At 42.1% G+C, this 25,899-nt stretch overlaps 1 protein-coding gene and 1 non-coding gene across 4 annotated transcripts; one reads left to right on the plus strand and one right to left on the minus strand.

Annotated features, from left to right (window-relative positions):
- Positions 1 to 2,022: 2,022 nt before the first annotated feature.
- Positions 2,023 to 25,720, plus strand: yeats2 (YEATS domain containing 2). 3 transcript variants are annotated; one of them, XM_027285427.1, is made up of 30 exons: positions 2,023 to 2,143; positions 4,582 to 4,687; positions 4,788 to 4,885; positions 5,027 to 5,119; positions 5,216 to 5,449; positions 5,577 to 5,695; positions 6,907 to 7,068; positions 8,418 to 8,529; positions 9,356 to 9,400; positions 9,486 to 9,654; positions 9,817 to 10,062; positions 10,948 to 11,115; positions 12,216 to 12,307; positions 13,083 to 13,271; positions 13,411 to 13,639; positions 13,812 to 13,970; positions 15,029 to 15,159; positions 15,997 to 16,143; positions 17,111 to 17,296; positions 18,268 to 18,640; positions 18,777 to 18,911; positions 19,378 to 19,503; positions 19,685 to 19,835; positions 20,145 to 20,221; positions 20,347 to 20,426; positions 21,900 to 22,104; positions 22,605 to 22,840; positions 23,008 to 23,082; positions 23,316 to 23,389; positions 24,268 to 25,720. In XM_027285427.1, exons 1-30 carry the CDS (start codon positions 2,045 to 2,047, stop codon positions 24,374 to 24,376), a joined length of 4,425 nt encoding a protein of 1,474 aa, XP_027141228.1. In that variant the 5' UTR covers positions 2,023 to 2,044; the 3' UTR covers positions 24,377 to 25,720. The 3 variants fall into 3 exon arrangements, with proteins under 3 accessions (XP_027141228.1, XP_019117829.1, XP_027141229.1); XM_019262284.2 differs by lacking the exon at positions 2,023 to 2,143 and adding an exon at positions 4,007 to 4,220; XM_027285428.1 differs by lacking the exon at positions 2,023 to 2,143 and adding an exon at positions 4,283 to 4,432.
- On the minus strand, positions 3,728 to 3,888 carry LOC113747181 (U1 spliceosomal RNA). The gene has a single exon (XR_003463423.1). It is a non-coding gene; the product is annotated as a U1 spliceosomal RNA (small nuclear RNA).
- Positions 25,721 to 25,899: the final 179 nt, after the last annotated feature.

Here is a 25,899-nt window from a genome sequence, read left to right on the forward strand (position 1 = left end):
TCACCTAATAGCACATGAAAGTTACTTCCACAAGTTCTGTACCGTATCTTTCTCTCCATATGACAGCACTGTGTTTAACTGGATGGTTAATTCATGATGTGAAAATATGGTATGGATCATCTTCAGTGCAGCTTTTGATATAAAATATTCTTTTTCAACCAAGCTTTTGAGTTTCCACTCAATACGAAAGAAGTCCGAAGACTGTGATGAAAAGCAGCTGTTACACTGGACGTGATAGATGAGCTGGGTATTTTCATTTCAATTAGCATCGCCACATTGGTCTTCACACGAAATCACACGAATGAATATTCAGACCATAAAAATGTGCAAGACAGAGCAGAAGTGATTATATACATTATTGCACCCGCAGCTGTTGTCACCAGCAACACCACAAGTTTTAATGAAGACTCAGACAGATTTTTATCGCACAACCAACAGCAAGAAATAAAAACATGAGATCTTATTAAACGTCCTGGAATCTGATCCATATGCCAGCTCCTCTTCTTTTATTTCATCAAGGGATGAATCAATCATATGATGACGATTTAATGAGCCATTGTGTTGAACAAGAAAACACTATATAAAACCAGCCGCACTACTTCAAGCTAGGATTGAGCAACTCGTGCTGCAGTAAACACCCGTAAGGCTCTTTCTGTTGTGTCTTGTGTTTTATATACTCCATATTAGGTTTTGGTTCATCTTAACCACAAACATTCTTCTCATAGATTATTATGGGCGCATTGTATTTATATTCACATGAAACAATGCAGAAAGAATTCACATACACACACTCACAGACAAGAAAACACTATATATCACAGCTCATGTCAGTGCTTGCTTATAAGACATTTGGTACTGTCACCTCACACCCACACGATCGAGCATAAATCAATGACCCACTCTGGTACTGTGGTAGACGGAACTGTTCTGGCCTTAATAAAAAGGATAGATTTACCTAAATGGTGTCTTATGTTGTGATGTTCAACAGACAAGGAAATTATGTTCTGCCTGTTAAAGTATCTCTTGGCAATTGAGCCGCTTTTATACATGCAAGAGAGGCCTTTTATATTGTTTACTACTGAGTTGAAAAGGTCATAGAGTTAGGAGCTCTTGAGAGATTGATTCATTGCAGGGTAATAATCAGAATTATGCATAATTACAAAACCCTCTGAAACTGAAACACAATTGTGATGTACCAGGAAGCTTGATGATAATAAGGTGTGTGTGTAACTGATTCCTGATCATCACAAACTGGTTCCCTCTTCTTGTCATGTGTTGGCTCCCTGCTGCCAAGCTTAAACATGCAGTAACACATAATATAGCCATAGCTGCTATCCTGGCTTAAAAACAAGCATATGCACATTGTTGTCCTAAAAGAAATCACTGACAGATGGTTTGATTGATTGATTGTTTTATTTTGAATATGCAAAAAATAAAAAATATGGCAAAACATTTGAACATAGAAATACATATTTGAAAAGGAGTGAGAAGAAACTTATAAACTCCCACCCCTTCTCTTTTAATAATAAGTCACAATACCTGCAACTTGTTTAAATATTCCTGATACTTATAGATAAATAGAATACATCCCTGACTTTGTATTACAAAAAAACTAACAAAATAAATAAATAAAACCTGCATATACACTTAATACAATACATACACACAGACATGAAACCAGAAGTTCACATAGACTGTATAAAAAGACACATATTCCTTTTTTTCTCACTGTCTGACATGAAATCAGACAATCACTTTTCCTGTTCTAGGTCCGCTAGGATTACAAAAATTATTTCTATTTGCTATAAATGGCAGAATAATGAGAGATGAATTTTTTAGACATTTTTTTATTACTTTCTTCAAAGTCAGAAGTTTACATACACCAAGATTACTATGCCTTTAAACAGTTTGGGAAAGCCCAGCTGATGATGTCATGTCTTTAGAAGCTTCTGATAGGTTTATTGACAACATTTGAGTTAATTAGAGACACACCTGTGGATGTATTTTAAGGCACACCTGAAACACACTGCTTCTTTGTAACATCATGGGAAAGTCAAAAGAAATCAGCCAAGATATCAGGAAGAGACTTGTGGACTTGCACAAGTCTGGTTCATCCTTGGGTGCAATTTCCAGATGCCTGAAGGTGCCACGTTCATCTGTTCAAACAATTATACGCAAGTATAAACACCATGGGAATGTCCAGCCATCATACCGCTCAGGAAGGAGACGGGTTCTGTGTCCCAGAGATAAACGTGCTTTGGTCTGAAATGTGCATATCAACCCAAGAACAAAAGCAAAAGACCTTGTGAAGATGTTGGCTGAAGCTATTAAGAGTGTGACACTATCCACAGTAAATTGAGTACTGTACCGACATGGGCTGAAAGGCCACTCTGCCAGGAAGAAGCTATTAGTCCAAAAGAAACATAAAAAAGCCAGATTACAGTTTGCAAATGCACACAGGGACAAAGACCTTAATCTCTGGAGACATGTCCTGTGATCTGACGAAACTAAAATCGAACTGAAAAGAACAATATGTGGAAACATTGAAGCAACATCTCAAAGTTAAAGCTTGGGCACAAATGGGTGTTCCAAATGGACAATGTCCCGAAGCATACTGCTAAACTGGTTACAAAGTGGCTTAGGATAACAAAGTCAATGTTTTGCAGTGGCCATCACAAAGCCCTGATCTCAATCCTATTGAAAATGTATGGGCAGAGCTGAAAAGGCATGTGAGAGCAAGGCGGCCTACAAAGGCAGCTCAGTTACACCAGTTCTGTCAGGAGCAATGGGCCAAAATTCCTGCAAACTCTCTGGTACCAAATACTAATGAAATATATGTAAACTTCTGACTTAGAAGGAAGTATTTAAAAAAATCCTTCACTTATTCTGGCATTTAGCAAATAGAAATAATTTTGGTAATCTTAACGGACCTAAAACAGGAAAAGTGATTGTCTGATTTTATGTCAGACAGTGAGGGGGAAAAAAAGCATATGTGTCTTTTTATACAGTGTATGTTTCAACTGCACATACATGCACGAAGAGAAACAATAAAAAAAACCTCCCTCATCCCTGTACCTCTTAAAAATAGTGTCTTTGTACCTCATTTTAAACTGTTTCATGTTTGGACATTGCTTCAACTCCATGGTTAACCTGTTCCATAGTCTCACCCCACCAACTGAAACACAAGCTTTAAAGCTTTTAGCTTTAAACATTATTTGAGCAGTTTGATATTACACAATGTCTGTAAATTTTAGAAACTGTATAAATAAGGGGTTTGTGCGTTCCTGATAGCCTGATAGCCAATGTTGTGTATGATTCGTATTGCTTTTTTGAATGGTGGTTAGTGGCTGTAGAGATGTTTTATGGTCGTCACAATTCTGCCATACAGTGAATTTCCATTGAATCGGTCATTATTGAAGATGACGATGAAGATGAAGATATATATCCCTCAATGGGGAAATTCTTTTTTTTTTTTTCTATTTTTATTTACATGCATTTTAACTCGGACACACACACATGCAGTACAATGGCATAGACATGCAAATGTGGAGAGAGATGGTGGAGTGATGGGCAGCCAGCCAGACCAGCGCCCAGTGAGCAGTTGGGGGGATCGGTGCCTTGCTCAAGGGCACCTCGGCAGTGCCCAGTCCACCTTCCATATTCATGTGGGACTTGAACCGGCCACCCTCCGGTTTCCAAGCCAAGTCCCTATGGACTGAGCTACTGTCAGGGGAGAGCGCGAACGCAGTCCCCCACTACCAGAAATTATGCAGTCGAGATTCCCACATTTGGGGAATTCGCAGGGGTCAGCACAGCCGGAGTGCAAAGGCTGAGCCTCGCCCTGGGTGAACCACCTTCTTGATCATGGTATCTCCCCTGCCACACTAAAGGGCTAAATATTTGAAGAATTATATCATGGGAGCATGCATGTATGGACGAGGTGTTGTTATAATCACATCTTTCCACTGAACAAATACAAATAAAGATGAACATTGAGCAGTATCGTCTGTTCTGTAGAACAGCGGCGCCTGCTGGCTGTTTCTCTGAAGTGCAAGGCTAAACTCTGCACTGTTTAGCCTACTTGTCCACCTCGGGATTTAGCCATTTACTGAACACAAAGTGTGTAAAATTAATATAGCATAACGCAAGGGACATGCTCTCACTGAATTAAAAACACACGCCTCACAAAGAAACGTTGTTCCGCAGCACAGGCCACTCCAGTAAGTTTGCATTTCAGACAGGTTGAGTCGGGTTTGTCTACAAAATGAAGTGGCTAACGTTAGCAAACACGGATAGCCGTTGCTAAGCGCTACCGGCTGCACGAGCTACGGATTTCTCCCGACACGGAGCTCGTGGGACACGTAAAAAAAAAACGTTAAATGTTTTTTTGTTTAAGTGAGCGTCATTGCAGGCTGTGGTTTCCTCAAACAATGTGAGAAACAGTGACAGACGGTTCGCTGAGCCACATTAGCACAACTAGCCAGTGCTGCTAGCCGGCTAACTCGATGCTAATCACAAGTGGGAGCGTGGATGGCTAACGTGAGCTGTGTTTATTATTGTCCTCTATTCTTCTCTCCACAGGCAGCTATGTCAGGGGTTAAAAGGAAAATAGAAGGCAATGATCCCGACTATGAGGACATTTCTCTGGTCCAAAACAGTAAGAGAAACAAAGCAGCCGAACATAATGGTAAGTTCATAAATGCAGTACACCTGCTTTACATGTCGTGACAGTTCACAGCTAACTGTCTTTAATGTCTCTGTCCCCCTTTTATGATTTTTTTTTTCAGCCCGAGAAGCAGCAGTGCAGAAGATTGAGACCATCATCAGAGAGCAGTTTTCTTTGGAGATGAAGAACAAAGAGCATGAGATAGATGTGATAAGTCAGGTATCTGGATGACAGCTGTGCTGTGTGATACTGTATTTAACTTTCAGTAAAAAGTGAATAAATACAGAAAGTAACTGAGTAAAGTTTGTTGTATGTTTACAGTATAAAACAGAATATTTGAGTTGTTTTGTCATTTTGCAGCGGCTCAATGAAGCCCGGAGGATGATGGACAAGCTGAGGGCATGCATAGTGGCCAATTACTACGCTAATGCAGGAATGACGAGGCTCACAGAGGTAAATTCCAATATATTCAAACTCAGGTGGCTGTCAGTAACCACCACCGACACCACCACAGTATCCGCAGCAACCAGCATTTCTTCTGTGTCCCAGCACACCTCAAAGAGCGACCCCGCCGTGCTGAACCATCCGGCCATCCGGCGGTTCCTGGAGTCCCCATCGCGTTCCTCTTCCCCGCTCAACCAGGGCTCCGACACTCCTTCTCTGGCCCACTCTGAGTCTGAGTCCCTCTCACAGCAAGGAGAGGGCGCTGAGAGGGATGGTGAGGGAGCGTGGCGAGAGGACGGCGGCAGGCAGGAGCGCAGGCCTGGACGCAACACAGGCAAAGTGAGTTCAGCTGCCAAAGATGACAGGGGTTATGGATTATTTGACGAACACAAAGCAGGTACCCGCATTATTCTTGCATCTTATTTATCTGTCATCAAGCCTGTTATGTCTTCATTATTTGTCATAGGACACATTTGGTGTGCCATTGTCCATTGGAGCAGAGCAGAGGGTGACATACCACACTACTGGAAGTGAGGCCTCTAGACTCTATGCAAAGAAGACAATCGTAGTGGGGAATGTGTCCAAGTACGTAACCAAACTAAGAAAAAGTTTTACTCAGTCAGTCATATTTTTGAATTGGTGTGTTGTAGAGCAGGTCTTTTCCCATTTCTAGAGCTTAGGCGCCTCTCAGGGAAGCCATGAGACTTTTAAAATGCATCGATTTTCTTCTTTTTCTTCTCCTTTTTTATATTGAATATGTCTAGATTGCTGGTAGTCATTCCTTTTTATTTTTTAGTGCGTCACAAGTCTGAAACACAACCATGCAATCATAACATCAAAGTTTGTATTTTCATCAATCTCTCTGAAACATCCAAATTTCCCTTTGTTAAAACGATGTTGAACTGTTGAAATCAATGCGGTCTATGTAGTCATAGAAACTCATATCATTTGAAGTACTGAGTAGCCAGATGTTTTCCTCGGCTTTTCACAAAGGAATTTGGGAATAGGTGAGACCTACGAATAAGTTACAAGCCCTAGAGGTGGTGTTGTATACTTTTAAAACGTCACAGTCAAATGATTTGGCGTCAGAAATCAATCAAAATAAAACTCAAAAGTTGTTGTAATATATTTTGGCTGAGCGCTAAATCTGTTTGTTAATATATAATATACTTGAATGCAAAATGTCAGATAAACTGTGCACCAGAGGAGCTGTTTTCCACTGCCTCTTGAAAACAGGTATGTCGTAGTGTTTTCAAAGCGGAGATCATGGTTGAATTTGTCTTGTTTTTGCATGACTGCACTCTGAAGAGCTGAGCTGATAATTCGGTTCTGCTACAAGCCCAGTCTTGATGCAGTTTCATTTATTTCCCCCTGGGCATGAACTGTCGGATAACTGGCAGTTCCTGGAGATCGCTTGGTGCTTCGTAGTACGAGGTCCATGTTAACTTTTGGGGGCTTGATTGACAAAGCACATGTCTCATGTACATGAGGGCTAAATGGGACGGATCTCTCCTGTGCTACAGTGCATGAAAGGACCAGTGTGTAAAATTTGGCTTTATTCATTTACAGAATCTGGCAGATATTGAGTATAATATGCATACGTATGGTCTTATTAGTGTATAATCCCCTAAAAATATGTGATCATGCAGGGCTTTTTTTTTTTAATCTGTTTTTAAATGAAACTTCCGTTTGTCTTTCTCAAATCACCTGACCACTGTACATCATCTCTTACGTTTACTGGTGCTAATTCTTTATTCCCGTTGGTTTGTTTTTCCTCTTTTGTCTCTCACCCTCAGGTACATTCCCCCAGATAAGCGGGAAGAAAATGACCAGTCGACCCATAAATGGATGGTATACGTCAGAGGCTCCAGGAGGGAACCCAGCATCGACCACTTTGTAAAGAAAGTCTGGTTCTTCTTGCATCCCAGCTACAAACCCAACGACCTAGTCGAAATCAGGTTCGTGCCCGTCTGGTTTTCCAAGTGTGTGTGTTTGCGTGTGTAAATGTTCCTCAGTCACATTATCTGATACAGGCAGGGCTCTAAATTAACACTTGAGACAAACTTCTTCTATTAATATTTGCCCTCACAATGTTTACTTCTACCTTAATTATTGTTATTATTATTCCAGATCAATCAGTAGTTTGCCCCACCTCTTTCCATGCACCAGTTGCAAAGCTGAAGGCAGTAAGGAAACTGTTTTGGTGTTTTGACATGGCACCTGGATGTATGTAAGAGACTGTTTTTGTCATCAGCTGGTGTTTATTTCAGCACAATCTTTAGATGAGCCACTAAATGCAAAACTGCCTGCTGATATTCACATTCTGTGACAAAAACACAGCACTAAACAGAATAAAAACCCTTAAATATACAATGCCACCTTGTGGATATTTGACAGTGCAGCTCATCCAGTCTCGTCCCCCATCAATCATAGCTTCAAGTGAAAAAACAAACAAAAAAAAACTCTGAGTGATACATTATGCAAGCTAAAAATAGGCATATATATTATGCAGATTGTGAGGTGAGGTCTGTGACGCCATTTAGCTCATAATGAGTCAGACTAGAAGTCAACATGAACATGACTAATAGAGGCCACACCTAAAATCATACAAACGGAGCAGTAAAATGTGCGTGTTTGCCTTGGCCTGAAGCGTTGACTGAAGCGTTGACTTTGTAGACTGGTACGGTTCATTTAGGAATAACTTCAAGTTCAAGGTCTGTGGTTAAGTTGTCTGATTTTAAGATTTCATCCTCTAAAAGTGGCAAAGGGTTCAGCTTTATCCTTTTGAATAAATGATCTCTCATCAGTCAGCAACCTTGAGCTGTAGCGTCCCGGACATTTCAGCTGACAAGGCACTCGCATTGCTCGTACAGTAAGCTCCCCCTGACTGACTCAAGTCGTCATTACGAGTGAGCTCCACACAGGCTGCTGATTCTCAACACAGTCTGAATGTAGATGAAGGGATGAATGTAAAGTAAAGAGAAAAACAAAAGTTCCATCACTTTCTAACTTAAAAAGATATAATATACATTCACATACTCGTCAGTAAAGGTAGTCAGGTCAGTTTTTGTCAGGTGGGGATAAAACCTGAAGCTTCAAAGGAAAAGAAGGGCCCGTCAAGTCATTGATTTTAAGAGATTATTTACTCAGTCTGAGACAGGACTCTTCAACCCTACAAATGTTCAGAGGCTTAATACATTTTTTTTTTTTTTCAAAGTCATCCCGATGCATCCTCTCGAGGTCTTTTGCCTCCAGATTTGTATTTTGATGAGGTTACATAAGGTTTTCTTGATGTGCCTGTTCTCAGCGAGCCTCCCTTTCATTTAACACGTCGCGGTTGGGGCGAGTTTCCTGTGAGGATCCAGATCCACTTCAAAGACCCCCGCAACAAACGCATTGACATCATCCACCAACTAAAGGTCAGCCCAGATCGTCGACCACATCACCACTCAACTTGTTTTCCTCCTCAGACTGAGATGCAGTAGTTTTCCATGTGAAGTTTAAACTGATTCTTTTATAGACGTCCTTTGTTTTTATGATGGCTTCTATACTGCCTCTTGTAAATTGCCAATTAGATACTAATAAACATTTATTATCCTTTAAGTGTTTCATACTTTGACCTACTTAGCTTATGTATATCTCAAACTGGATCCTATTTTCCCAGGGTTTTCTGTCCAAATGATTCATAAGAGTAACATTATTTTGAAATTGGTCCAGTATTGAGCGAGAGCACTGCTGTTGTGAAACCGAACAAAAATATAGACAAGCTAACTGATCTAGATAGCGGCAGACAGACTCCTGTGTTTTTGCGACGTAAAATTACAGTTTTTTTTTACGTCTGGTAAACAGAGTGATATAATGGATGTTTATGTTTAAACAAAAACGACTGATCTGATGTCAAGAGGAATGTCTATCTCTGCTGCTGTCTGCTATTTCAGTGGCAAAAAGAAGCAGCTTTAGTACATCGACAGTACGCAATTACCCGAAAGGATTACACATTGTAGCCCATTTCGTGGCTGCCAGCTGCATCGCTCTCTCACGCAATACTGGACCAACTGATAAGCACACTTTGAACACTATATGAGTCAAAACTAGAACTTAATTTAAAAAAATGTAATCATTATTATGAACAAGCATCTACAGTTTATTTATAACTATAAATTGAGATCAAAATTCACTACCTCTACTCTCTTACCTGACCTTCATAAAAGTCTTTATTTTGACCTCTCTTTCCTTTTCCTACAGCTGGACAGGACGTACACTGGGCTGCAGACACTTGGGGCAGAAACTGTAAGTTATAAATGTTCACTTTGTTTCCTGCTCTAACCCTTTTTTCTCAGAACTTTACTCTGACAATGAGCTATATTTGTTCCAGGTGGTTGATGTGGAGCTCCATAGGAACTCTCTTGGGGAGGACTACATCCCCCAGCCTTTTCCCTCCAAGGTCACTCACAGAGCAGCAAGCCCCATGTTGGCCGCCTCCCTGCCTCAAAGTTATGGACGCTCCAGTTCCCCCATCTTACATGATCCCAGTGTAGACAAAGGTACACACACACAGACACACACACACATGTTTATTCTTTTGAATAATATCACTTCACACTGTAGATTTTTTTTCCCCACATTATCTCTTGAATCTTGTACTGGATGCGTATTTTTACATCTGTAACTCTCAACTGAAATACACTCGCCTCGTTTCCTTCTAGGTTTCGTCAAAGCAGAGATGGGTAGGTCTGCAGGTGGCCATAGCTCCGGCCTCACCACTGGTGAACGCACACCAACCCGACCGAAAGTCAGTGACAGGATCACTCTGGGTTCCCATGGCAACTCCGCCTTCCAGCCCATCACAGCAAGCTGTAAGATTGTCCCACAAGGAGGTCAGCCGCCCAGCCCCGCCGAGTCTCCTGGGAAGTCGTTCCAACCAATCACCATGAGCTGTAAAATAGTTTCAGGTAAATGTCTCCACCCAGTGGCCATTTCAGAGTTTCTGAAGAATTTCTGAAGGGTTTCTTCATCAATAATACAGTTTGTGACAAATTTGTCACTCAAATGTCAAATTTCCCTTTCATCTGATCATTTTGTTAAGCAGCCCGCTTTAAAACTCTTGATTTTATGTTGGTAAAATATGCAAACACCAAGAAGTACTAACAGCAGCTTTATTAAACTTTGGCAGAGTTCTAATATACACTATTGTTCTGTCCCAGGTATTTTGCACACTTTGTTCTTTGCCATCGGCACTTGGTGTAATTATTCAAAATGTAGCCATTGTTGGAAATGTGCTGTACTGCCCAGGAGGGAGCAAGACTCATGAGTTCAAGCACATATTTGCTGTTCAGTGCAAAAATCTTAAGAATAGTTTGTGCAGAAATTTTAAAGATGTCCACCTCATCTGAGTTCTCTACATCTGCATCCTGGATAACTTTCTTTGGGAAAAATGTCTACAATTTGTATTAATGTCTACTTGACAAGCAGTGATGTGAATTATATCCCTGATAGGCTCGTGACATAAAGGCCACCAACAGAGGAAATATAATTTTAAGTTCATATACCAGATAGCATTTTTCTCCTACTCAGATTTCAGAGCAGGCGTATGATTTCATGCGGTTGTACAAATTGTTTCACTCAATCCTTAACTGAGGTTCCATTAAAAGTCAGATTAAGCATGAAGTTTCCCAAAGAATTAACATATTTAAATAATAATTTTGAACTGCAGATGATGAAACAAGTGCAAGTCCAGCTGCCTGACACTCGCCATAGGTGCTACCATAGAGAGCAAAATTTTGTGTGACATCAGGACAGTTATTCATCTAATCGCCCGTGCACTTTCTCCACAACAGGGTCTCCCATCTCCACCCCGAGCCACTCCCCGCTGCCTCGCACGCCCACCACCTCCACCCCTGTCCACAGCAAGCAGAGCTCTTCGTCAGTGCTCAACAACCCTTATATCATTGTTGACAAGCCAAGCCAGGTGATCGGCATGGCTTCCTCATCTGCCGCCTCCACAGGTACACATCTCCTACTCTGTGTCAAAGTGCTGCTCGAAATCGGAAGTGGGCCGGCAACAAAATCGAGAAACAGCGTCTGAGCCGCCCACATAGGATATAAAAACGACTGTGAGGATTGTTCTCTATAGCGGAACAGACGATGAACAATCCCCTCTAGACTCTTTATTTTTCTCTATTTTGGTACTTTTTTCTTGTGCGTCCTCTTTTTTTTTTTTTTTTTTTTTTTTTTAAACCTCCTTGTACTTTCTCATCTAGCTCTTTGTACTCCCTCCCTTCTGTTTTTTTTCCCTCTGTGTCTCTCTGCCCCTGTCTTCTCCTTTGTCCTGGTTTTGCACTCATAAAGTATGACGTGTCGTGAGCCAGCAGGATCGTTGCTGGATGAGAGGTTGCCATGGTGACTGAGCTGCTGTGTTTCATTGCCACATTAGGAGGATGAGACTTCATGCTCAAGTTGTGTTTCTGTGTGTGTGTGTGTGTGTGTGTGTGTGTGTGTGTGTGTGTGTGTGTGTGTGTGTGTGTGTGTGTGGTTCCCCCTAAACAAGGTCTATGTGGAAAGTTGATAGTCCAGTGTCAGGCGAAGCAAGTGTGTACTTCATGTGTGCGTCACCCCATCATAGAGCACAGTCGCCTTTCATCATCAAGGCTGTTGTATTGACTTCCTCACATCAGCAGCGACTGTTCATATTCCTCTCAGGGGCTCTTTCCTCTAGAGTGTTCACTCTCACTCATCCACTCAGCCACTCCCACACTTCCTCCACAAATGTACAGCACAGCCAGATCTGGCAGCAGTGCTGGAGTGCTATTAAGTGATGTTTTATCAAGCTGGATGAGGTTGATGTGGGTGTTGTGTGATTCACCGCTCCCAGATGAAACAAATTTTAATGCAGTAGCTAAGGAACAAAACTTTAGCAGTGCTTGGCTCTGTGAATAAACGCAACAGCCAAAACTCTTCAGCTTCAGCACCCACGCCAGTTACCCTGGCATGAAACTGTCACCTTGCACCATAATGGCCTTGATGTTTGTGGAAAAGGATGGCAGGAACTGCAATGAGTCATCTTCTCCGTGATTTATTGTGGGCTTTTTTGTAAATTACTCCACAGGAAGCCCCTCTGCCAAACAGTCTGCTGCTCAAGGTGCCCGCTCACCAGCCCCTAAAGTTCACACTGGCACCTTCCTCTCCTCAGGGGTGAAGGTGAGTTGGAAGAGTCTTAACGGTGTCACCCTTTTTACCATGAAATCTTACGAGCAATCTCTTTCTACTGATCTGTTCCTACAATTGTAAAGTTAGTCTGTCCCTGTAGTATCTGTATCTTTAACAAAGCAGGGTGGTATTAATAGTAGGCCAGGGTGCTATCTTCAGCAGATGTGAGTGCCTTGGCAAGCTATTTAAATGGGACATCACTCTAAAGAGGGTAGGGGGTGCAGGGAGCTTTGCAGAGACAAAATTACATGGTTTCTTTTTCACTCAGTGTCAATAACCCACTGTAAAATCCTCCCACTCCCACGTGCTCATCATAGCACAATTCTCTATAAAGAATAAAATGTTAATTATCTTATAATTTCTTTTTCATGACAGTGGTACTCTCATTGGCTCATATATACAGTTGTAGGCTGCTGGCATCAGCTGTAGTACAAAAGGCCAGGGCGGATGGGGACAGATGGGGAATATAAAAACATCTCCTTGATGAATAAATGATGATGCTTATTTCTGAAAAATCTGTTTTTGAGCAGCAAATCTCTTTTCACTGCTGTGCTGCCTGTAGCCTGATGTAGGGGGTGAAAAAAAAGAGATGAACATGGTCAGAATGCATCACGTTAATGACTAAATTATGTCTTTTTTTTTTAATTAGAAAGTCAAATTTCCAGCAATAGTAACAGCTGCAATATTTACAACCTGTTGTGCTTTCGAGGCAGCATGGCCCTTCTGGTAAAGCCGTTCTCTCCATGTGCACTTGCTTCACGTGCAGGTTATTATCAAGCAGGAGCCTGGGGAAGTTTCAACACAGCAGCAGCAGCAGATGGTTTCCACAGTAACCAGCCAGCAGCAACCTGCCGCTACAGCAGCACACCAGTTTGTCGCAGTGAAGGGAGGTCACATGATCTCCATGTCGGCACAGAAACAGGCAGGAGGGGCCACAGGGGCCACAAGTGGCAAGGTCAGTCTCTCATGCATATGCCCACACACCGTTTGACAGAAAAACATCAGTAATTTTCATGTCGACAGTGATGATACTCTTATGTGCTGGCAAAAGTTAGTTTTCTCAAAATGACATTAACCGCCTGTCTCATTTCTAGATGTTGGGCATCCCTGTTAGCTCGACGCTCCAGTCTGCAGTCAAACAGGTGGCTATCAGCAGTGGACAGATTCTGGTTGCCAAGGGCAACCCCTCTGTCTCCAAGGTGATGGGCGGGAAGCAGGTTTTGGCTCAGGGAGTCGCTAAAGCCATTGTCAGCGGAGCCAGCGGCATCTCCGGTCAGCAGGCTACTGTCAAGGCAGCTGGCGGTTCAAGTGGCAAGAGTGGAGGTCAGAGTTCACACACATAATGCACGGGGTCATGTGACACCACAGCACAAGTCAGTGTACAGTTGCTATGATAAAACATTCAATGTGATATGCACGTTTAGGTTCTGCATTTAGGCACTATTGTTCAACTGAAAATTAGGAAAGTAAGCAACTTTCTTTGTTTGTCCTTTAGTGATGGCTACTCTTCAGCTGCCAGCCAACAACCTGGCCAATCTGGCTAATTTGCCTCCAGGCACTAAGCTCTACCTGACCACCAACAGTAAGAATCCTTCGGGGAAGGGCAAGCTGCTTCTCATCCCACAGGGAGCTATCCTCCGAGCCTCCAGTGCAAGTAAGACACGCTACATCCTTTTTAAATACAGGCATTGACAAAAGAACTTGTGGTTAATTTAATTTAATGTTAATTTAATTGTCATTTAGCCACGCTCCTCTCCATCATACTGAGTTTGACTCACATAGTTGAGACACTCCTGTCAAGCTAGAGTTTCTCTGATTGTTTACAGTATTTTTGGCAGCAAGATACATAACATGATCCAGCAGCAACCTCTTGGTGTTGAGTTTGGGTTTCCTGTACACTTCATCATGTAGCAGATACAGCTTAGACAGCAACGCTGAGGCTACAAGCAACCCGTAACAATGAAAGCTATTCAGTTAATTCAAGCTGCTGTTGTGAATATATAAATATCAAGTATCATATTAAATGTAATACAACCTCCACTCCTTCAGAGCGTTGCCAGGAAACAAAACATTGTCTACACTTTGGGCCTGTTATAATTATAATAACATTAGAATTTAAAGTTCAAGTACATCTTTTATTGCTTTGTATTGTGAGGTTTTATGAATGCGATTTGTTTCCTTGTGTACCTCTAACACGGACAGTGGAGATAGCTTTAGGAATCCTTTGGCACTAACCTAAACTAATACACGTGTGTGCATTTTCCTCCATGCCTCTGGCTATAGACAGCAGTATTAAAAAAAGTTGTTGCTCTAAGCTGATCATGAGGTTTGGGGGGGAAAAGTAAGGAAGCCACTTCTCAAAGTGATTTTTGGCTGCGACACTACCTTCTGGACAGTAAGTCAGTCCACGTCATCTATTTTTGTCTGCAGTTTATTTAATGTGCACTCAGAGCTAGAATCCCTCTCGCAGCACACTTCCTGTCGAATAAAGAGATTTAGCAGCATCCCGTACTTGATCTAAAAATACACATCCCATAGCAATAAACCAATATTATTCTGTATAGCTCTGCCTCGGAATCATGCGTCTAAGTGAAATATGCTTTTTTTTAAATGACTGAACTTAACATGTAGAAGATAAGCTATCATTCTGGATGATGAATAAAAGGATTGTTTGTCAGATTTAAGACTGATACGTGGCTGTCTGTAATTTAGGTCAGCAGTCCCAGAGCAGCTCGTCGGCAGGCGCTGGGGGCTCTCAGACCTCTTCCTCCTCGTCTTCCTCTTCCAGCAGTCTGCCTTCCAACCTCTCCTACACGTCCTATATCCTTAAACAGACACCACAGGTGGGTAGAAACGCAGATACGCTATAAACCACAGAGACATGCATACTGTACTGTCTCTTTGATGTCTTTTGTGTCGATGGCATGTTTAAAGAAGTCTGTAGGAAACTGAAGGTGTTTTAATATTTTCTGTTTAATACTCGTCACCACGGTTACCAAAAATAAAACAGATTTTAGCTTTTATTCACTCGTAGCATGGCAGGACACGCACAGTCTACAAATGCTTTTTTATTTTTGTTTGTTTTCCTTGAGAATCTCAGATTTTTTATATTCTCGCAGAGCGTTTGAGCCCGGTGTGCTTTTAATTAGACACATTCATTATAGCAGCATTGATCCTGCAGTCAGCTTTGGAGCAGTGCTGTCTGTGCATTTAATCAACAGCATAATGAAGTTGTCTGCAGAGGTTTCCACCTACATTTAAAGTAAGGACCCAGGCTGTGTTTCTTTATAATAATCAATCCTCAAGGTTGAGTGTGATTTTTACTAATGTGCGTAATGTGTAGTGTGTATATCTCTTTAAACTGGTGAAGAGCTAGTGAAGGAGGATAAATTAACTTCCAAGTAGGATAATTGAATTTTATGTAAGCTCTTAGGACATTTAAAAGATAAAACAGTTGATGTAATAGACACATTTTACATGCCCACAGCATAATATGGGTTTTGTGTTAAGCTCTGCTGTAAGTTGGCTTAAAAAGGGAACTGCACCCTGTTAGTAATTGTGTGTGTGGTTTACCTAAGTGATTAATTTCAACGTCAATGGAATTGCTGTGATCTAAATTCAAAAGGATTTGTCTGTGGAGCTCTCCCCTGTCCCTAACCCTGCTTGTCCATTTCACCCAGGGCACATTTCTGGTTGGCCAACCAGCACAGGGTTCAGGGAAGCAGGGAGGTTCTAGTTCGGCAGGACATGCAGCATCATCTCCAGCAGCTGTTACCCAGCAGGCCATTCGGGTGACAGCTGGACAGAAAGCGGCCATCCTGGCTCAGGTCAGTGCAGAGACTGAGGGCGGAGCTTTACTGCGTCCTCTACAGCTGCTGTCGTTACTACTGGTTTCACAGGCACCACCAGCTCAGTTTTGACACAGTTAAGAGCTGCATGTACTGTTTGATATTGCCTGCCTGTTTTCTTCTAATCTGTGTTGAGCGCTGTCTTAACTTTGACAGAATGTGACCTCGTTATGTTTCCAGTTTTATACCACAGCCCTATCTGATCTCCGAGTCTACAGGTTGAACTGAAAGGATGAACTATTTAAGGCTGTCTTGATGTTAAGTTTGTTGCTAGAATAGTGCCTTGGAGTGATCATAGCGAGCCTTATTAGATAGTATCTTCTTGATAACAAAATTTCACAACTAAAGCGTTTGTATTAAAAGCATAAGTCTTGTAAGTATGGTATTCAAGAAAAGAAAAAAATAACATTGAAGGAGGGCTGTGGGAAAAGCATCATGTTCTCTGTGCAAAGATGTTTTTGCACATTCACTGGCAGACCTGCCTGATCTCCCACTAACCAGTTTTCCAGCCTTAATGTAGCTGCCCTACCGCTTGATGGGTTCTGTAAGTACACCCCATGGTCATATTACAACTACTGATTATGCTTTTGGCAGAGATCAGAGTCAATAAATATAGCTAATTCACCTCATTTCTAAAATGATGCACTTACCTTCCCTCTGTCAGAAAAATTGAGTTCTCTTATCTCATTTATTTCTGGGAAAAGTCAGTTCCAGACAACATGAAGTGAATAGTTTATCTCATACTGTTAAATCTGTTTGACATTTACATAACAAGTTTGTACTCATTAATTTATGCTGTGGCTACAGATTTGCTGAAAATGATTGAACTCTTGAGTTTGTCTGGAAGGAAAATTCACTTTTGTACTTGTTTTTTGTACTCATTTTCATGCTTATTAATGTTCTTCCACCATATTAAAATATGTTCATAATGACTATTGATTGACAGGTGGTGGGCGGCTCCCAGGGCGCACAGGTGAAGCTGTCTGATGGCTCTGTTAAGACGGTAACGGCAGCGGCGGGAGGCCACTTGTCCAAGCCGGGGACGACCACATTGAGGATGACAGGCGGAGTTATCACTGCTGCTAGCTCCACCCCGAGCTCCGTCAGCGCTGCAGCAGCCAGCCAACAACAGGCTAGTTTCGCAGACCGCATATTTTTATTCATTGTTATATTTTATGTGGCAGCTGGTTTGAAATTACTTTTAAAAAGGAGCAAACGGCTAACTAGTTACAAAGTGCACTTGGTTATAAAAACTGTATTTTCATATTTTCCTAATTACAAATAATCAGTTTGAATGTATTTTTAATTAAGGATCATTTTTATTGTGGAATTAGATATTTAGATAGATAGAGTGATTCGCCACTGCAGCATAAGTACATGGAAAATAAGGATAAGGTTAGTGTTGTATTTATCAGTGAGAGCAGAGAGTTTAGATGGTGTGTGTGTGAAGAGCCCTAAGCAGTTCATCAGCAGTTGTCTAGGTTTGGGTGATTACAGCTTCAGATTCAGTGGCCAGGCCTCATTAACTTGAGAAATGGAAACACACAGAAATACTTCCTAGAGGCTCCAGCACGCAAAAAACAAATATGTATACAGCATGTAACAGAGGAAAACACTTACTGCTGTTGGAGATGTTGATGCAAACACAAAAGGGGAATACATCGCTGCTTTTCCGGTTTGGGAAAAACAGCCCTTTCAGCACTGTTAATTAAATTACGAGGAGAGATTGACTCTTTTGTCTTTGAGAATTCCATAAAACCAGTGACCTGATCGGCATGTCTCACTCTGGGAGTTGCACGGCACCGAAAAAAACAAACGTGACTAGAGCAGTTGACACAAACTCTGTCACGTCCTGCCACAGTGAATTTAATTTTCTCCTTTCTAAACACCCATGTTTATTTTTAGGGTGGATTTGTCACACAAATATGTCATATCATTAGCACATTCACTGTCATGTAACTGCAGAAGAGGTGAGATGTGTTTCTACACCTTCATGAAGTGTTTAAAAATAATGAAAGTTGTCACCTAAATAGATTTGTTTTTTTAGAAATTAATTTGAATTATTTCATGACTAACAGCTATATTTCTGTGCACTCCCCGCAGACTGGAGATGCTGGGAAGTCTGCCTCTCAGCACCACTCACTCCTGGTGGCAGCCAACCAAGCAGCAGTAATCAGTGCCGCTAAGAGCGCCAGTGCTGCAGCTGGAGGCAGTCTGTCAAAGGCGGCTGTGGCCACATTGGTCAAGGGTGCCGGCAGCTCTGCCACAATGACAAAGAGTGCTGCGGGTTCGACCGGAGCTGTCGTAACAGTCGCCAAAGGCATCACCAACATGCCCGTCGTCAGCATGTCCAAAGGTGCAGGGATGGGGACTTTGGTGGGTGTGCCCAAAAGCAGCGGCACGTCATTGGTCACCGCAGCTTCATTAGTCAGCGGAGTGGCAGCAGGTGGAGGAAAGACAGGTGCTACTCTCTCAGGTATGCAGTGAGAAACGTCACACAGCGTTTATCACCTGGTTTTACTGTGTGTAAAGTTAAAAACATTTTAACAAATCTAGTACATGTCATTCCACAAATTGGCGTTCATCTGGAATGTGTTGTGTTTTCTCTGCAGGTATGCTCAAGATCCACTCTGGAGGTTCGAGCTCCCAGCAGACAGTCCTAACTATCCCTGCCAACCAGCTCAAGCAGCTGGGGGTTGGCACTGGCTCTGGAGGTCTGCAGACCATACTCATGCCTGTTGGGAAAGGTAAGTATGCCCGAGACATCCCATAAACACATTGAAGTGTATTTTATAACACCACCCCCAACCCGTCCAACTGCACTCCATTCCTGTTTAGTCGACCTCAAAACACTTCTTAAAGCAGATAAAAGGCAGCGAGAGTGTTTGAATAAAACATGAAGCAGTATTGACTTTGATTGCTTTGTTGGTGTGCCACATCTTCAAGTTTCTGAAGGAGAAATGTTGAAAGAAAACATGTTGCTCTCTCATGATTGTAAGACTTGAGTTGCAGCTTTATTAATTTTGTCTTTATGAAGTTTATTTAGCTAAAATATGGGACTGCATCGTGTGATTTATTTGAGACAGATGGTCAATGTGATATAGATGCTCCTCTCTGTGTAGTAAAACATCTTCCTCCCCACTCATTTTTCATCTTACTGTTAAGCCTGTTTATCTAATGGGCCATTGATCCATTGTGTTTGTGTGTGTGTAGTAGTGTCTAAGGGCCCAGCTTCCAGTATTCCTTCCTCCACCTCCTCCTCCACAGCAGTTGGAGCTGGAGCCTCCCCAAGTCCTGCCAACCAGGCATCCCCCTCCCTTGCCCTGCCTCTGGCACAAGGTGAGAGGGGTCCATCCACACTCCACCCACTCTTCTCTCAATCTTTCACTCTTTGATTCCCAAACTCCATTTTTTTTTCTCCATTCTATATATATTTTTTTCCCTATCATTTCCTTCCAAACAATCTTTAGTTTAACACGAACAATCGTTCACTCTCATGTGTGCTTTTCTGCTGCCACAGTGAAGACAGAGCCATGTGCTGGCACAGCTGTCACAGCTGGTCCATCGCCCCCAGTGACTGCCCCTGTTCCCACTTCGGTCCATGTTGCCTCTGCAGCCACCACTGTCAAGCAGGAGCAAGGGGCAGATAACTCTGCACACGACTTCATCAAGTAAGAACAAGTCACGATGTTACTTTAACATACAACACGGTGGTTGGTTTGTAGATCATTTGTTGTCCGTACAGAGGAATGGTGCACAGACACAGAGTTATTAGAGGGCAACAGTGTTGTTAAATATATTTTTTGCCACTTAGATGTTAACAGCTCCATTTATAACTTGCTGAATTCAGCTTCATTTATTAAAGCTATCACATATATATATTAATGAGGGGTCTTCCTTAAAAACACTTTGTCCTCCTGGCAGCCATTTCAGTGAATATTCTCTGTTAGTGCACCTGACAGCTGTGATTCCCTCCACAGCACCGAGCACATAGAGACCATGATGCAGCTGCTGACAGCTGTGGTGAAGAAGTTCCCTCTGATTGTGCCAGATAAGAGTGAGTGAGCTCCGTTGGTGCCTAAAAAAAAAAAAAAAAAAAAATCAACTCCATATATTAAAACCTACTGAAAGCTATTACACTGGGTTTTGTCAAACAATTGAATTCTCTGTTTGTTTGTTTAGCCGAGGACTCCCCTCCATTCTGTGCCTCTTCAACAGAGCAGTATTATTCCTGGAATATTGGCAAGCGCCGAGCAGCAGAGGTGACTCTTTGTTGTTTTATGTGTTTGTGTGTGTGCTTGATGTTGAAATAGTTTGTTTTCTATTTCTCTGAGTTATTCTAAAGCCTCAGGGGAGTCAAACTTCTGTGGAGATGCACTAGTTCATAAGTTGTAAGTCTTTGGAAATGATAACAGAAATGGTAAAAAGTATCTTACCACAGCTTAAAGAATTTAGTGGCACCTAAAGGTAAAGTTGCCCTCACCTCACCCTCTACTTCCTACCGTGAAAGAGGAACCACAGTGGGCGTATTAAACGCAAAACTCCCCATCTAGAATCAGTGTTTAGTTTGTCACTTCTAGGCTACTGTAGAAACACGGTGGCCAGTATGGCAGACTCTGTGGAAGAAGACCTGCAGCGTCTATAGATATTAAATGCTCATTCTAAGGTAACAAAAACATAACATGTCTTATTTTGAAGTGATTATAATGCTAATGTATATTAATGAAAACATAGTTTTGAATATGAAATTTCATCTCTGCCATATTCTGTAAATCGAGCCCCCTGAATCTCACACACTGGATCTTTAAGACTTTTTCCAGCATCAGTTGTGAGGATTTGTTCATTTTCTTTCTCTAACGTCATAGCATACGAATACATGAACTTATTTGGGTTTTAGGGTGTCGGGAACTAAATATTGGGCTTCAGGAGATTTTGATTATTTTACCCACTAGTTTCTGGCATGTTACAGACTGAAAAATAAACTGTGCTAATAGCCTTTAATGTGACTATTTGAATGCACTTACCGCCTTTGTTCCACATTATTGGCTGTCTCTTTGCTGAGCTTCAAAAGGAGAAAGCAGGGTCGCTTGTTTACCCAGTATTTAGCGTTCTGTTGAACGCATCTCACCGCTCTGCAATCAGAGCAATTTCCGTTAATAAAGGTTTTAATTTAACCTCATTAATAGCTCACACTGACAGCACCCACTTACTAACAGTTACTCTCCAGGTTCCAGGGTGAGGGCGTCTATAATGTCAGTGATAATTTGCATTGTTTGCAGTTTTGTTTGTGTAATCCGTCTTTGTGCTTGGACCCCTGACTCAGCAAGCTTTCTGCTTGCCTCATGTCTCCCTATCTCTTTGGTCAGATGTGTATCTCTGCCTGGTTGTCTCCTCTCATATATTCCTAATGAGTTCATTGATAGCTCATACAGACCAGCCCATGTCTTAGCTGTCTGTTCTCTTTTTCTACGACTATAAAAGGCTCTCAGATGAGCCCAGACGTGGATATTTATATATACAGGTCACTAATTTACTTAGAGGACAGGGGACTTAAAGCACATCAGTCGACAGCACGAGATAAGGGGAGGATAGGCTGCAAGTTAGCCTATACTGGAGAGATTGTAGGAGCCCAAATTTCTGCACATCAGGTCACAAAATGTTAATGTATGTCAAGCCTTTAGATTGATGCCAAATGTACAGTTTTACATAATAGATTTTGGCGCCTCTCTGTGCAGCTTCAACGAGCGGTAGCAGTAAAGCGAGTCGTCCAGGATGTGTTGGATCGCTCCCCCCGCCTGCAGGCCCTCACCCCCCCAAAGACCAGAGAGGTGGCACAGTGGTGCCGGCAGAGGGGCTACACACCACCCGACCTCGAGCCCCAACGCAAGAATGACGACGAGTCCATCGAGGACATCCTCACGCAGATCGACAACGAGCCCGGTGAGTTTGTGTGCATCTCTTCGACACAGAGAATATTTACTTCTGTTTTCAGCCGCTCAAAGTCAATCAATATTTTCCCTTCAGTGTTGCATGTGTGGGTGTCGTTCTCCTGCAGCTACCAGTTTGTCTAGTAATGTTTTTGCAGTCCAATAGTGTGTGAGGACGGCCAGTGTGTGCTGCCTTTTGTCCGGCCATGTTGATTTATTTGCAGTGAGTTCTCATTAATTCTGCCTTTTAAAGGGTGAGAGGCGAGGCTGCGTAGCTCAGTGAGTCAAACACTCGCCTGAGCTAGACAACGATAATCTGTGTTCGTGTTCTCATCACTCCCTCTTGCACAAATATCTTGATTAATAATTGTCAGATAGTTGAAATAATAAAACGAGCCAATAATTTACAAAAGCAAATCTGTGACATTTTCTCGCAGCGTCTTGATTTGTGGCTGAGTGCTGTGGCTTGTGAAACAGTGCGTTTTTAAATGTATGACGTGAATGTGTCCGCAGAGTGCCCGACGACTCTGAGTAGCTACGAGGAGCTGGTGCTGCGGCTGGAGCAGATGCAAGCTCTGCTGAAGACCGAGCCAGAGGAGGCAGACAATGAAATAGTCGACATCGTCACTGTGACTCCACCCTGCCAGAAACTAAAGGTCAAAGAGGAGGAGCAAGAGGCTGACGCGGAGCCCAAGTTCTTCCTGGGTCCCTGCATGTCCACCCAGTTTGTCAGCGAAACAGCTCAGCAGGTCAGGAGCTTCTCTTGGGGGGTTTGAGAGTGGAAATGAAGGGAGAGTTGATGAATTCAACCAATATCATCCTGTTATGGTGCTGCAACTGAATTTTGAACTGGAACAAGCTGCACCTCTTCCTTTTTCTTTTTTTTTTCATATGATGACCTCTCTGTCTCTCTCAGATCGGGGTAACCTTCCAGCCAGTCGAGGTGGAGAAGAACGTGTTCGCTCCGGTAGTGGAAGCAATGATTCTGAAGGTCGGTCACTCTACAGGCCAGAACAGTGGAAAAAAGAAAAGCTGGCCATTTACAGTAGCTCATCATTACCTCAGCATACCCTTCACTAGAATGATGAATATACAGTGTGTAAAAAAAAAAAAAAAAAAAGTACACCCGCACAGTATTGCGTGTTTCACCTTGTACTGTGCGAGAGGGTGAGTTACTTTGTGACTAATGGTGTGTGTGTGTGTCTATGTGTGTGTGCACTGCAGGCTACTGAACAGTTTGCCAGTGACATCCTGAGAGAAGCTCTGGCTGGGGCCTACGCCAAATCCCCTCAGAACAGGTCAGCCATTGTTTGTTTGTTTTTCTGCTTAGTGCTTAATTTTTCATCTGAAGGTTTGTCCAGTTTACTACTCGAATGATTCTTGTCAAATGAATGAATATACATTCCATAATGTTTCAGGACATTAAAAAGTTTCAATAATGTCAGACTAATATTTTACTTTGCTCTATTTGTTAGAATACAGTATGTACACCATGTGGGCGACGTGTTTCGCATATTTGCAGATGAGTTGTTGGCAACCCTGACTCATTTTTGTACACAGAGCTTCATGTATCTCGTTCTTCTCCATGGTTGTCTACAAACTTTTAAAACGCATCAGTGAGTTGTAGCATTTCACTGGGTGACATCATCATTATGTCGAACATGCACAAAACATCACGTGTATGAATCCTTAGATAAAATAGTCCCAAAAAGTTATTTTAGGAAATGTTTTAGCTATTTTTATTTTAAGATTTACATCTTCACAAGAAGCAAATGGTCTTGGAGTAACCTTGAAATATTTAGATAAGATTGCCATTTCACTTATGATTTCTATTTTTAGCAGTAGTTAAAAAAATGACTCCAAGTTAAAATCATCGAGAAGCATTTTCCATAGTTTTGCACTCTAATATAAATGTGCAAATACCGGTAACATCTGCCATCTTTAGGGCCAGCTTACCTAAGCATTAGTATGCAGAAACCAAGGAGGTGCACCTTTTTGTTTGTCAGTATATGCTTTGGTTGGACATCAGTACATTCTACTGTCTGTGCCTGCAGAGTATTTAGCTTAATGTGTGCCGTTTGCATTGTGAATTGAACCGACTGTGACTTGATTCAGCACAAGCAGTGATGCCCCAGACAGACATGAACATTCACTGTGTAACATATCGGGTTTGCAGGGCTCCACGAGAGATCACAGCCATGAACATCCACCAGGCAGTCAGTAGCATCCCCACCTGTGACTTCCTCACCAACACACACATGGGTTACCTGTCTAAGGACAACTGAGGCACGACGAGAATTGACATTGACTGGTAACTGACACACACAGAGATGTGAGGACCGCCTGAGCTGCTGGTTTATGACTGAGAAACTCTGTGAACTGACAGCTCGACTGTGTGAAGATCCACACCTGGACATAGTCCTGTTGCCTCAGGTTGCGGAGTAATAAGTAATGTACTGTATTCATTAACTTGATCATAGAAGGGCTCAGCTTGCTTCTCGCACAGCAGCGGAATAACAAATGTTTCTAATACTCTGGGTATATTGTAACATTTAAGTCCTAATGCATCGAGAGAAGTGGCATTGCGGGACTCCGCGTTATATGATTTTTGAGAGGCTGACGTGCTCTCGCTTACCTCATAACAAGATTATTTTAACGATAATGAAGTGTCTCCTGCCAGACAGTCAGCTAGTCATCAGGGAAACGGAGCCTGAGTGACTTGCAGGGCTAAATAATAACATCAGACAGATGTCGCCTGCTTCATTCTTCATCGTGCTGTCGCGTCACCTGGACTGGGAACAAGATTCAGTTTACCAGCAGAGGATAACGGCAAGTTGGAAACACTAATGAACATCTGAGTATTCCAATCCTCTATCCATCATGTTGATAGTAATGTCTCCCGGGTACTTTGAGCAAAGCAAACAGAGACATTCTTCCAAAAGTGCCATTGCCATGGCAACCAGTGATCCGTCATGACGAACATCTTCTGATGTATTTCAGTGTGACCTGGCAGAGGTAATTATGGCTCTTGCAATACGGCTGTTTTCTGAAGAGGTGACTGATCCACGCGTTTGATCCGTTACTGTCATAGATTCAAGAACATCCCTCTCGATATTTATCTTCTCTCCTTCACCAACCAGGTTTGATAGCCAGTTTGAAAGTGCTTTTAAGTGTTCTGTTTAACAACCGTGATGTATCAATCATGTGATGTACACAGTGTATATGACCAATATGAAATAGATGGTGTTTTCAAATCCTGTTTTATTTTTTTATCTAATAACAGTAATGCCCTAACTGTAGTGAGTGAGTGTGTGTGTGTATGTGTATGAAATGTGTGGATAGTGAATGTAGTCATCACGAAAGGTTATTGAATTTGACGGGAAGTGAGTGTTCGTGTGCGTTTCCTCGGCTGATGTCGCGTTGGTAATTCTGTCTCGTGTGGAGCTTTGCGTTATGTTACTGTGTGGACGAATGGATGACTGGACGTGTTTGGCCCGTTTGAGTGGTTGCGATGCCTGTTCAACCAAACTAGATTAGAAGGCACCCAAACGTTGTATTTTCATGTTTCAGTGCAAACCAAAAATATAATCAATATTCTTGTAATAAACAAAGAAAAAAACTCAACTGAATTGTGTCTCGTTTCATGTTTGGTTGTTTTTTGATAACCATAATCAAGATAGATTGTAGACTATAACCTGCAGTATCTCTAATTACCATTATCATTATTACTCTGGTCATGAAAACTGTTTACAGGGATGTTTGAGTCATTTGGAGCACTTCAATGTTGTTGCCACACTACCAAAGGTAA

The sequence above is a fragment of the Larimichthys crocea genome, chromosome XII, assembly GCF_000972845.2.
Source record: "Larimichthys crocea isolate SSNF chromosome XII, L_crocea_2.0, whole genome shotgun sequence".
NCBI classification, from domain to species: Eukaryota; Metazoa; Chordata; class Actinopteri; family Sciaenidae; genus Larimichthys; species Larimichthys crocea.